Source organism: Bubalus bubalis, chromosome 16 (genome assembly GCF_019923935.1).
Source record: "Bubalus bubalis isolate 160015118507 breed Murrah chromosome 16, NDDB_SH_1, whole genome shotgun sequence".
Classification (NCBI taxonomy): Eukaryota; Metazoa; Chordata; class Mammalia; order Artiodactyla; family Bovidae; genus Bubalus; species Bubalus bubalis.
In genome coordinates, this window is record NC_059172.1 from 49,980,058 (window position 1) to 49,992,439 (window position 12,382).

The 12,382-nt window shown below is 48.9% G+C and overlaps 1 protein-coding gene and 1 non-coding gene across 10 annotated transcripts in view; both read right to left on the reverse strand.

The window, feature by feature from the left end:
• Positions 1-10,454, reverse strand: part of PLEKHA7 (pleckstrin homology domain containing A7) — a 229,650-nt gene extending 219,196 nt beyond the window's left edge. For all 9 annotated transcript variants that reach the window (XM_025266706.3, XM_025266703.3, XM_025266704.3 and 6 more), the window contains exons 1-3: positions 10,296-10,454; positions 10,103-10,179; positions 9,949-10,006 (exon numbers count right to left, since the gene is read on the reverse strand). In XM_025266706.3, coding sequence (XP_025122491.2) covers positions 9,949-10,006; positions 10,103-10,179; positions 10,296-10,381 — 221 coding nt within the window. In that variant the 5' untranslated portion in view covers positions 10,382-10,454. The remainder of the gene's footprint in view (positions 1-9,948; positions 10,007-10,102; positions 10,180-10,295) is intronic.
• Positions 457-563, reverse strand: LOC112579773. The gene has a single exon (XR_003104107.1). It is a non-coding gene; the product is annotated as a U6 spliceosomal RNA (small nuclear RNA).
• Positions 10,455-12,382: the final 1,928 nt, after the last annotated feature.

Consider the following 12,382-nt stretch of genomic DNA (forward strand, 5'->3'; position numbering starts at 1 on the left):
CAGATTAAGGATCGGACATCTGTGCAGCCCTCTAAATGCCCAGGAGGGAGACAAACCAGGAGCCGTCTTCACACCTCATTACCCAGGGCTCTTGGTCCCTGGGTCCCTACAGCCTGGATGAGGTACCCGTGGCCTTGCGACAGCATAGCTGTTGTTGGACAAGGTTATGTAGTGTTTTTTTTTAATTACCTTTTTATTCGGAAAAATTTCAAGCCTAATGAAAAGTTGCAAGTCTAGTACAAAGAATGTCCATATAACCCTCACCCTGACATACCCGCTGTTAACATTTTGCCCCATCTGCTCTCAATAGTATATTCTACGCTCCTGAATACACAGGTGGATATTTTTGAGTTTTTTTGTCAAACACGTTAAAGCAAATATTTTAAGGACATCTTTTTTTCTTTACTTTCAACTTGTATTTTATTGTAAGCAAGTAATTTTTAAGAGAAATTTGCTTCATGAATGGAACACTTCACGAATTTGCATGTCATCCTTGTGCAGGGGCCATGCTAACCTTCTCTGTATCATTTTAATTTTGGTATATGTGCTGCCGAAGCAAGCACATCCTTTTAGTAACCATGATGGTTATACAGTTTTTATTAGTCTAAACCAATTCCTGAGCTGAGTCCTATCTTTGGTTTCCAAGCCAGGCAATCCCAGTTCAAGGGCAACAGACTCCGGCAGCAGCAGCTGAATATGATCAGGACTCAGAAATCACATATGTCTCTACCTCACCTGATAGCTGAGTGGATACCTGGAAGAGAAGCTCACATCTATTGGCACTTACTACGAGTCAGGCAGTTTTGCTAAACCCCTTTTATCAATTAATTCACATACTTCTCACATTTATCCCCATTTTACTGGCAAGGAAGTGAGGCTTACGGGGAGTAGTAACCTGCCAGGGTTAGGGAGCTGTTACATGGAGGACCTGGAATCTGATAACTCAGATTCCAGAGCCCACGCACTAAGTCACTGCCTCCTTACACAGGCTACCACCACCTAACAACCCCTACGCATTTTTCTGCATGATAAAGTTGCCCACCTGTGCTCTGCTTCAAGAAAAGTTTGATGCTTGGTATAAACCAATGCAATACTGCAAAACAAATATCCTTCAGTTAAAAATAAATAAATAAAAAGAAAAACTGACCCTGATGCCAGGCCAGCATCCCAATGACTGTGAGGAGACCGGATTCAAGAGAGGAAGGTGTCCTGGCACAACTCAGTCCAGCCAAAAGAGGACCCAAAGTCCCAAAAGCTGCTGATGTCTTTATGGAGGTCGGCAGGAACAAGTTCATGTTGAGCAAAACACAAAGCCATACACCAAACACGATGCTTCCTGACAAAGAGCTGATCTTAATGGAAGACGAGGGAGGGGATTGTTTTAATAACTTAAATTGAGGATAAAGTCTATTTGAGTTTCTGGACAGAGTCATTTTGAGGATGTTATCCACCATCTGGTCTCCCAAGTGAGTTGGCCTTCATCCTTCTGCCATTGGGCTTCCCAGGTGGCACCAGTGGTAAAGAACCTGCCTGCCAATGCAGGAGACATAAAAGATATTGATCCCTGGGTTGGGAAGATCCCTTGGAAGAAGAAATGGCAACCCACTCCAGTATTCTTGCCTGGAGAATCCCATGGACAGAGGAGCCTGACGAGCTGGTCCACCGAGTCACAAAGAGTCGAACACAACTGAAGCAACTTAGCAGGCACACTTCTGACATTAGAGCTGTGGTTGAAGGTCTGAGAAGCCCTGGGCTGAGATAACATGCCCACCAGCTTCTATGAAGCCTGAAAAGGCTGAGTTAATACAGCACTTGACTTTAGGAACTCACTTTATCTCTCTGAGCCCACATCTCTGCACTTAAAAATGCCGTAATTGTGAGCCTCCAACCTGATAATATTCATGAAGCACTCCATAAGCAATAAATCATTAACCCAAAACACTTCTCAGTGTTTTGGAAGTAAATGTTTTGATACTCATTTAAAAACAACAAACAAAACCATATTTTCCCATGTTTTTTCCTCTGCCAATATTTACTTAAGACACCTTGCCAGTTTGCAGAGATGTTGTTCTTTTACATGGAGCACAAAGATTCAAAACCATGCTCTTTTCTGAAGACACAGAAAACAAGAGTAAGCACCTCACTAAATCACCAAACAGTTCACATCATGAACTGCTTTCTTACATAAGCTCCTTTTCCCAAAGTCCTCCATTTAGGAAGCCCAAAATTTACTCCCATAAATATTAAGAGAATGAGATCTACACCCACCCTCTTCACACACACACTGCACCGCAAGTCACCCACCCGTCCTTTCTCTGAAAATACGAGCCTTAAGAAGCCACTTGCCACCATTTGCCTTAAAGAGGTTTTGCCAGATCTTTTCTGGGATGGTTTTGAGACCGTGGCACAAATTACAACTCTTAATCCTTCCCCAGCTCTCTACACAACAACGCTCTTGTTCCTTTCACACAGAACCTAACATTTCAATCTATGAGCCAGTTTTCACCCTTGATAAAGCAACCAGGAAATGAAACATAAAATGTGGGATTACGCCAAGGCTTGCAAGCTGGGAGAACCTTTTCTTAACCTTCAACAACAAGAGGTTTCAGAATTTCCCTTCTAAACAGATGTAAGCTACTAATTTCCCAGTCATTCTTTGTGGAACTGTTGCCTTCTGGTTTGAAATAAAGAATTGCTGGGACTGCTGTTCCCAGCAATACCTCAATGAGAAAGATGACAAATACCTGAATGAACAGGCTGGCGTGCTACAAGACAAATTTCACCACCATGAAGTTCAACATTTGTCTAGGGAGGAATACGTGGCAGACGGGACAGATTTCTTCCTAGGGGTGCCCTGGAAGACTCTCCCTTGGCTGATGGCTTAATTAAACTTCAAGAGGGCAGTTTCCTGGGCCATCCTGTATTCACAGGCTTCTATACCTAGTGCCTAGAGCCGACTGGGGTCCCCACCTGGACGTCCTGTCACGCCTGGTTCAACCTTCACTCCCCAATTCCTCCTCTCTCCCTTTAATTTCAGACTGTGTTTGCAGAATAAAAACACACACTCTAGATATTCAGCATTATTCTAGAGGAGTAATCCTTCTGAAGGAGGCCTGAAGCCTCGGTTCACGCCTGGTCTCCACTCCCTGCCTCCATGCGATGGGTTCTTCTGCCTGCCCGCTCCCAGCCGCCTCGGAGCACACAGCTTGGCCCAGGCTGCTACTCCCTGAGCACCAGCACTCTTGCCCCATGGTGTCTAGGAGTGGGGCATGATGGTGGTGATTCAGCCTGTGAGGTCAAAGACCTAATGTTTGCACTGAAAACTTTATATTCCACAATACAGAGAGGAACCACAAGATTTATGCCAAGAATTTAAATTTTTTATTTTTCTAAACTTAGAATGACATTAAATATCGATAGCAAGTAGAAATGCCACGACAAGTGGAGGGAAAGCCTGCAGAAGCAAAGAAAGGATCTTTATACTTTAATACCTTTAATGGCACCTTTTTGCATGGCTTTTAAAACACTCTGATTTTGCACAGGGTACTGCAAATCAGGTTTCCAGTCCTGTCCTGTGATCTACTGCAGTCCAAAGGGCTGGGAGGAAAAGCTGGCCTTAATCCAATGGGCACCCACAAGGAGAATGGCATCTACACAGGACAGCCCTGGAAGGCTTGAAAGCTAAAATCGAGGGCCTTCAAGCTAGATGAGACCTTGTGCAATCATCTGTTTCCCACCAGGACCCTGAAGCCAAGTTACAGCAGACACTAAAGCCTGGTAACCAGGGAGGGTGGGGGGCCTGGTCCAAAGACGAACAGACGTCTCGTTCCCCAGACACATGGCATGAGGTTATAAGGTGAAGAAGCCAAAGGATGCCAGGTTCCGGCACTGAGTGCTGTTCTTGACAGCAAGCAACAACATCCAAGAAGCCTGAGGTTCAGGCATCAGCCTTGACAGGTGTGGTTTCCGACGGCTTTGTTCCTTCAACTTGCCCAGTTTCCCCTACACCCCTGACCTACTTCAATAATACCAATGCCTACTCTGTCCAGTGCTGTGCTGGGCACTAAAGTCTCAGAGGAGCCAGGACCCCTCCTCTGTGCCATTCATCCTGCTTGTCAACTTAAGATGTATTCAAAGGCTGCTACAGGGAGAACCCAACTTACAGGGTTCCATGAAACCCTGAAGACCAGCCCACTGTAATACTCTAGCTCCAAAAGCCTCTTCTAGAACTTTTCCTTCATGGGTTTCATGTTTGAAAAGGGTGTGTCTGTCAAACTGTTTTCACTAAGTAATAGTTAATGGGGAATTCCCTGATGGACCAGTGGTTAGGACTCCACCCTGCCACTGCAGGGCACATGGGTTCCATCTCTGGTTGGGGAACTAAGATTCCCAATAGCCATATAGTGCAGGAAAAAAAAAATTAATGTCTTCCATTTCTTACTCATCAGAGACATGCACCACCACCACCAGTCAGCACAGGATACCAAGGGTTGCTGCCCATTCAAGGCACCTCAATCCCCAGTAAAACAAAGAAGGGGTGTAGCCACGTGAGCCCTGGGCAGCCTGACTCAGAGTGATGACACATGATACAAGGCTGCTTCAAGTATCAACACGAGCTCTCACTGGTGATGTGGGGTAGAAGCCACCACCACCACCACCACCATGGTGACCATGAAGACCTCCCAGCTCTAACACTTTAGCCAAATAACTGAACTTTCAAGAACTTGAATTTCATCATCTGTAAAACAGGATAATCCATGATTTGCTGCTTCTAGGGCCTGTTAGAAGGATCAATAAGAAAAGGTACTGGATGGGGCTTCCCTGGTGGCTCAGTGGTAAAGAATCTGCCTGCCAATACAAGAGACACAGGTTCAATCCCTGGTCCAGGAAGATCTCACATGTCATGCAGCAACTGAAACCATATGCCACAACTAACTGAGCCCGTGCTCTAGAGTCTGCAAGCCGCAGCTACTGAAGCCCACATGCCCTAGAGCCCATGCTCTGCAACAAGAGAAGCCGCCACAATGAAAAGTCCACACATCGCAACCAAGAATAGCCCCTGGTCCCCAAAACCAGAGAAAAGACCACTCTGCAGCACCAATGAAGACCCAGCACCACCAAAAATAAATAAATAACATTTCAAAAAAGAAAAGGTACTGAAGAACATCAACTGCCCTTTTCCACCTGAATACCCAGGATTATACAAGATTCCTCGTTGGTAAAATGGAACTAGTAACAGTTCCTACTTCATCAAGTTGTTGTGAGAATTAAATCAGATAATACTTACAAAAACAGTTTCTGGCATTTTTCAAGGACTCAAAAAGATGAAGCTATTACATAATTGCTGGAGAAGGAAATGGCATCCCACTCCAGTATTCTTGCCTAGAGAATCCTGTGGACAGAGGAGCCTGGTGGGCTGCTGTCCATAGGGTCACACAGAGTCGGCCACGACTAAAGCAACTTAGCATGCATGCATGCATTGGAGGAGGAAACAGCAAACCACTCCAGTGTTCTTACCTGGAGAATCCCAGGGACGGGGGAGCCTGGTGGGCTGCCGTCTCTGGGGTCATACAGAATCGGACATGACTGAAGTGACTTAGCAGCAGCAGCATTACATAATTGCTATTACTACCATTGCTATTGCTATTAATGACACTACTATCCCAATTACTATCATAACTTGGTCTCTGGCTAAGAGAAAGTACAGAAGCGCTGGATTACAGGAAGTCTTCCTAGGGAATACCAGCATCATGGAGTCTAGAACCAGGAGAACCAGGAGCAGAGTCCTTGTTTCTGTCCCAAGTTAACCCCAAAACGAATCAAAAGTGCAGAAATCAAACTAAAATCCACCTGCCTTAGCTCAAGGTTTTCTGCTTCAAGAAACTTTTCTCTGGAAAGTATTCAAACATCTGCCAAATCTACTGATGCATCCTAAAAAATTCACATGACTCTCTAGTCTGAGGATCCAGTAGGGAAAATACAAGCAGCTGCACATGTGCTTCATCCCTCTAACTGAGTCCTATTGGAAGAGGATCCATAAAAAATACAACACTCAGAAATGCTCATAGCAAATCTAAGAAAGCAGACTGAAAGAATATTTTTATGTGGGGAAAAGGAGAACAGTAACTCGCAAACCCTTAAGTCTCTCAAGAAATTGTCAGGGGAGGTAGGCAATATAATCGACAGCCATAGGGTCTCAGCTTCCCCACATAGATCACCTTTGAGCACAGGGACACTTTCACATATTGCTTTCCCCTGGGCCTGGGAGGACTCGTCAAGGCCCTAGGAGTTAGAGTGCCAAGTAGGGAGTCAGGGTTTGCTGTAAGATGATCACCAGGGACTTGATACCAGTTACTAGAGAAGAGTCAGCAAAAGACAGGAAGGTTGGGAGGCTGTGACTATAGAATCCTACACTCTTCAAGTCCCCCAGCCCAAGACTTTGCCTAATACCTCATGGAAAAGACAGAACCTATCAGAAAGGAATACCTACCTCTCCTCTCACCGACCCTATCAACCTCCTTATATCAGCTCTGGCACTCACCCTCTTCCTTTCTGCAAATGGCTAAAAGGCCTGGTTCCTGTCTGAGACCAATGAGACTGAAGTCCTGGATGCCTTCCCTCCCACTATCGCTGAAACACTGCTCCAGTAACTGTCCCATCTCTTTCTTGCATCATCTACTTCTCCATCTCTACTGGATCGTTCCCATCCAAACAAAACATGCTGTATAATCTCCCTCTACAACAATGCACCCCCCAAATGCACATCCTCTCCAGTTCTCAGTTCCTCAACTCCACTTTGCAACAAAACCACCTGAAAGATTTGCCTATACTTACTATTTCCTCACCCCAAGTATTCTTTTCTACTTATTTCACTCAGGATTTGTCCTTTAGGCTTGTGGGATCCCTCATTCTCCTGGGCTTTCTCCTACCTTTTCAGTCCTTATCTTTTGCCAATTTCTAAATGCTACTCTCTCCCAAGGCTTAGGTGATCTTTTCTCTAAACTCTTTTTCTAAGTGATTCCATCGAATCTAGGCCTTGAATAACCTTATGATGCCCAAATGTATATCTCCAGTCCTCTCTCTCTCCCAGGCCCAGATTCACACATCTGACTAACTGATACAGTCACATCAAAATGTAACATGGCAAAACAAGATCTCATGCTCTCCCCCACCCCTCAAACCTGCTCCCAGCCTTCCTATCTCAGTGACATGAGCACCATCCACTCAGGTGCTCAAGCCCTTGGGAGTCATCCCTGACCCTTGTCTTTTTCTCACAGACTGCAACCCAATCACCAAGACTACTTCTCTCCATCTCCAGCACTACCTACCACCCTCAGTCAGGCCTTCATTAACTCCTGCCTGGACTACAGCAATAGCCTCCCACCGCTGTCCCTGCACTTGTCCACCTACAGCCCACACTAGAGCAGGCAGAGCGACCATTCTGAAAATGTAAATCAGGTAACTCCCTGGCCGTCCAGCGGTTGCCTGGACCCAGGTCCAATCCCTGGTTGGGGAACTAAGATCCTGCAGCCTCTTCTGCCACTTTCTCCCTTATTGCACCACACTCCAGCCACACTGGCCTTTCTGCTCCTTAAATTTGAAGCTCTTTTGTGCCTTAAAGCCCTTTCACTGGCCGTTTCTCTCTTCTAGAAATGCTTTACCAGCTCATCAACACAAAGATGGCTCTTTCTTGTCATTCAAATTATACCTTAAATGTCACCTATTCAGAACTCCAACACTAACCTCCAATCCAACCAAATCACCCAGTTACTTACCACATCATCTTTAATTTTCTGCATGCTAGTTACCACTATCTGACATTACTCTTGTTTGTCTTTTTACCTGTTTTTCTGCTTCCTTCCCTCCCCTACTCATTGCAAACTCCCTGAGCACCTGACCAGTGTCTGCCTCATTCACTTCCGTAGTCGCAATGCCTAAACAATGTGTGGTACACAGGAGAAATCTCATAACATCAATAAATGCAGTTATGAGCCAGAGAAGCCCACTGACCAAGAAGTCTGAGGCCCCAGTAAGAAATAGAATATTTCCTGCCATATCAGGAAACAAGGACGTCACAATCATCAGCGATTGCAGCCCTAAGGAAACTCAGGAAGGAGAATACCTGCCATCTAGCAGCCCTCAGGGAGAAGGCAATGGCACCCCACTCCAATACTCTTGCCTGGAAAATCCCATGGATGGAGGAGCCTGATAGGCTGCAGTCCATGGGGTCGAGTTGGACAGGACTGAGCGACTTCACTTTCACTTTTCACTTTCATGCATTGGAGAAGGAAATGGCAACCCACTCCAGTGTTCTTGCCTGGAGAATCCCAGGGATGGGGGAGCCTGGTGGGCTGCAGTCTATGGGGTCACATAGAGTTGGACACGACTGAAGTGACTTAGCAGCAGCAGCAGCCCTCAGACTATAACCACTCCCTACCATAAGCCCTTGAGGAAAGGAAGCTCAGGATGTGAAAACCAGGATCCTAGCTGAGGTGCATAGGAAAAAAATGATGTCATTGAATCCAGACTCTTATATCTTTCCATACACAGAAGACACTAAATTCCTTAACTTGGGATATATGGTTTTCTTTAATTAACAATAATCTTTTGATGTTCAGACAACCTGCCCTTTGTTGCAAAACTGGCTCCTCCCCTCACCTCCTGAGCACTTCTCTCAGAGTTACTTGACATGCTGCCTCCCAGGCTTGAGACCTAAAAATTTCCACCGAATAAACCATAACTCTCAACTTTTAGGTTGTGACTATTTTTCAAGTTGACACCAGCCAGCTCCCCAACTTCTTTCTCAAACACAAATGTGAGGTAGAACAGCAAAACAGCTATTGGTCATTATGATAAATCTCATCCAACAGAATTTCAACCACCTGCCAGAGCCCAAAAACGGGGAGGGAGGCTCTGGGGTATTTTAGACCATTCGAGTTTCAAATATGTTGCTCCACTACTGACTAGCAATGTTTCAGTTGGTGAAGAAAGGAGTTCTCACTCACCCTTAACATACACCCGCGTCCATCCTTTGGCTAGTTTATTCTTTCCGTGAGCAAACATTTACCGAGTACCTACTCTGTGCCAGGTACTGGGGCAAAGGATCAAAAGCAGTTTCTGAACTCCGGCGAGCAGGCAGGAGGCTGCAAAAAAACGCTGCAACACAGGTCCACACCCAGAGTGAGAAAGTAAAGACTATACTAGTGTTAGCGTCGGAAGGGCGCCTGAACTCCCTGGGCCTCGATTTCATTCCTGCACACCTAGGTCTAGGGGACCTGTCGACTGGGGCTCCCGAGCTTTTACGGAAAAGCTGACTGACTACCGGGCAGGAGTGAAAGTCCTGGTAGAGCACTAGCTGAAGATATACATAGTCTTCGAGGAACGTAATTGGCCGACCGTTCCCCTCCCCACCCTCTCTCTCCCCCGCAGGCCCCTGCTTTGGAGCTGTGCGGAGTGCGGTTCCGACTCTCCACCAACCATCCGAGAGATCGCGCCCCCGAAAATAAAATTCCACCAGATGAGACCGTCCGTCTCTCTTCCTCCCTCCCGAACCCCAGCTGCTGGACCCGGATCAGAACTCCTACTTCTGCTCTCCCCAACCCCGGCGCGCGCCAGGTTCCTTGCAGCCGGAGACCCCAGTGAGGGGGTGTGTCCATCCCATCGCAACAGCGCCCGAATCCCGCCCAGTCGCGGTGTCCAGGGCGCAGTTTGAAGCCCCCGGCGCCCGCATAGGGCCCTACTCCGGAATCCCCCTGTGTAGATACGGCCTCCTCCCCACCTCCCCCCTAGAGCCCGCCACACAAATCAGGCACAAAAAAACCTCACACGAGTACGGCTCAGTGCGCGCCAACCCGCCGGGACCCGCGCGGGGGGAGGGAGCGCGGGCGCGTCGGAAACCCGATCGGACCCTCAAGGCACAGGTACGGGCCCGGCGCCCCCAACACTCACTCGATGAAGTAGCTGGCGCCCTCCTCCGTGAAGCCCTCCTCCCAGCCACGGGGCAGGTCTGCGGGAACGAGAGAAAAGTCCGATCAAACTTGGGCCACCCACGCGCACGCCCCCCGCCCCCCCAGGCGCCCCACTCCTCCCTTCCGGCGCCCACCTGAGCGGATCATGTGGCCGGAGTTGACGGGCTCCCCGGTGCGCGGGTGCAGCCAGGTCGTGTAGCGGAGCTGATCACTGCGGGGAGAGAAAGGTGCACCTGTTAGCGCCGCCGCCGCTCCGGGGGCACCCACCCGGCCCGCACCCCCGCCTGCCCGCGCCCCGGCCCGCGTCCTGGCTTTCCCGCGCCGCACTTGATGAAGAAGACGCGGCCGTCCCGGCACACGCCGTAGGACCAGTGCTCAGGTAAAGTGTCCCGCCCGACCGTCGCCGCCGCCATGTTCGCCGCGCGCGGAGCCGCCGCGGGGAGAGGAGGAGGGGGCGGGGGCGGGGGCGGCGCGGGCGGCGGCCAGGCGGGCTCGGCCTGCGCGGGCCCGGGCTGCGCCCCCGGGCGATCCATTGAGGCGCTGGTTCTTAGCGGCACGGGCGCGCGGCCAGTGCCCGGGCTCGCCGGGTCCCGGCACCGCGGCGGGACTTCGCCGCCGCACCCGCCCTCCGCGGCGCGGTAGCCGCGGCCTTTGTCCCCGCGCCTTCCCCGCCCCCAGCCCGCCGCATGCCCCTTGGCCCCTGAGGCCGCAGCAGGGCGGGGGCCGCCTTCGGGGCGAGGCGGGCAAACTCCTGAGACAGGCAAACTCCTCGAATGCCCCAGTGATAGCCCACCGGACCCCCGCGACACAACTCTCCAGGAACTGTACTTCTTGTCTAAACCATCTAAACCTCAACAGGTTACTTCCATGTTCCGAGCCCCGGTTTCTTCCATTGTAAAAAGTTCGCAGTAAATACCACATGGGTTAGGACAGTAGATCAAATAGCAGTGGTGTGAAGTGCTTAAATGGACCCTGGCTACCTATACGTGCTCTGTTAATCCCGGGTCAGGCATGATTTCATTTTCCCAAGTTTGCAGCAGGCAGATGAAGCTGGAGGGTACGGGTTTTCCCCAGACACACCAAACACAGAACCCTGAAGATGCGGAGATTAGTGATAGGTGCTGAAAGCCATGCTTCTTCTCTTCCATCTTTAGAAGCACAGACCCCACCCACCCCCCAGGCAGAGCCTCTAGTGGGGGCTCTGCTGCTGCTGCTAAGTCGCTTCAGTCGTGTCCGACTCTGTGTGACCCCATAGACGGCAGCCCACTAGGCTCCTCTGTCCCTGGGATTCTCCAGGCAAGAATACTGGAGTGGGTTACCATTTCCTTCTCCAATGCATGAAAGTGAAAAGTGAAAGTGAAGTCGCTCAGTCGTGCCCGACTCTTCTGCGACCCCATGGGCTGCAGCCTACCAGGCTCCTCCATCCATGGGATTTTCCAGGCAAGAGTTCTGGAGTGGGGTGCCATTGCATGGGGGCTCTGGAAGCTGCTTTTTTGTGGCTCTCTTCTCATCTCATGAGGGTTCTCTCCCCTGACCTGTCTAAAGGAGACCCTTTCCCTCCCCTTACTGTCTATTCCTTTACTTCTGTGCACTTAGTTGACATTCTTATTTGTTTATTGTCTTTTTGTTGTATATTATCGAACACACCCACCAGTAAAATGTCAGCTGGATAAGAGGAGGTGCTTGTTGTGTCTCACTCACTGCCATATCCCCAGTTCCTGGAATAGTGCCTGACTGATGTATACAGTAAATGCAGGTTGAGTGCGTGAAACACACTCCATCCTGACTGCCCTACACACTGAGAGCGGACAGAGAGGAAGATGGGCTCTGGGAGGGCTGTGATTGGTGGGATGAAACTCATCTAAAAGTGAAACTGTAGGCTAGATTCAGAAAGGAGCCCCACTAATAAGGACCTTGGTCGTGCTAGCGGTAAAGAACTTGCCTGCCAATGCAGGTGACATAAGAGACACTGGTTCGATCCCTGAGTCAGGAAGATCCCCTGGAGGAGGGATGGCAACCCACTCCAGTATTCTTGCCTGGAGAATCCCACAGACAGAGGAGCCTGGAGGGCTACAGACCATGGGGTTGCAAAGAGTTGGACACAACTGAAGTGACTCAGCAGTCAATAAAAACCTACATTATAGCACAGGGAACTCTACTCAATACTCAATGACCTATATGGGAAAAGAATGAAAAGAATGTATATATGTGTAACTAACTCACTTTGCTATACAGTAGAAGCTACACAACATTGTAAATCAACTGCACTCTAATAAGAATTATTTAAAAAAAGAAAAAAAAAGAGGGAATTCCCTGGTGGTCCAGTGGTTAGGACTCCATGCTTTCACTGCTGTGGGCTCAAATTTGAGCCCTGGTCAGGGAACTAAGATCCCACTAGCCACGCACAATGGCAA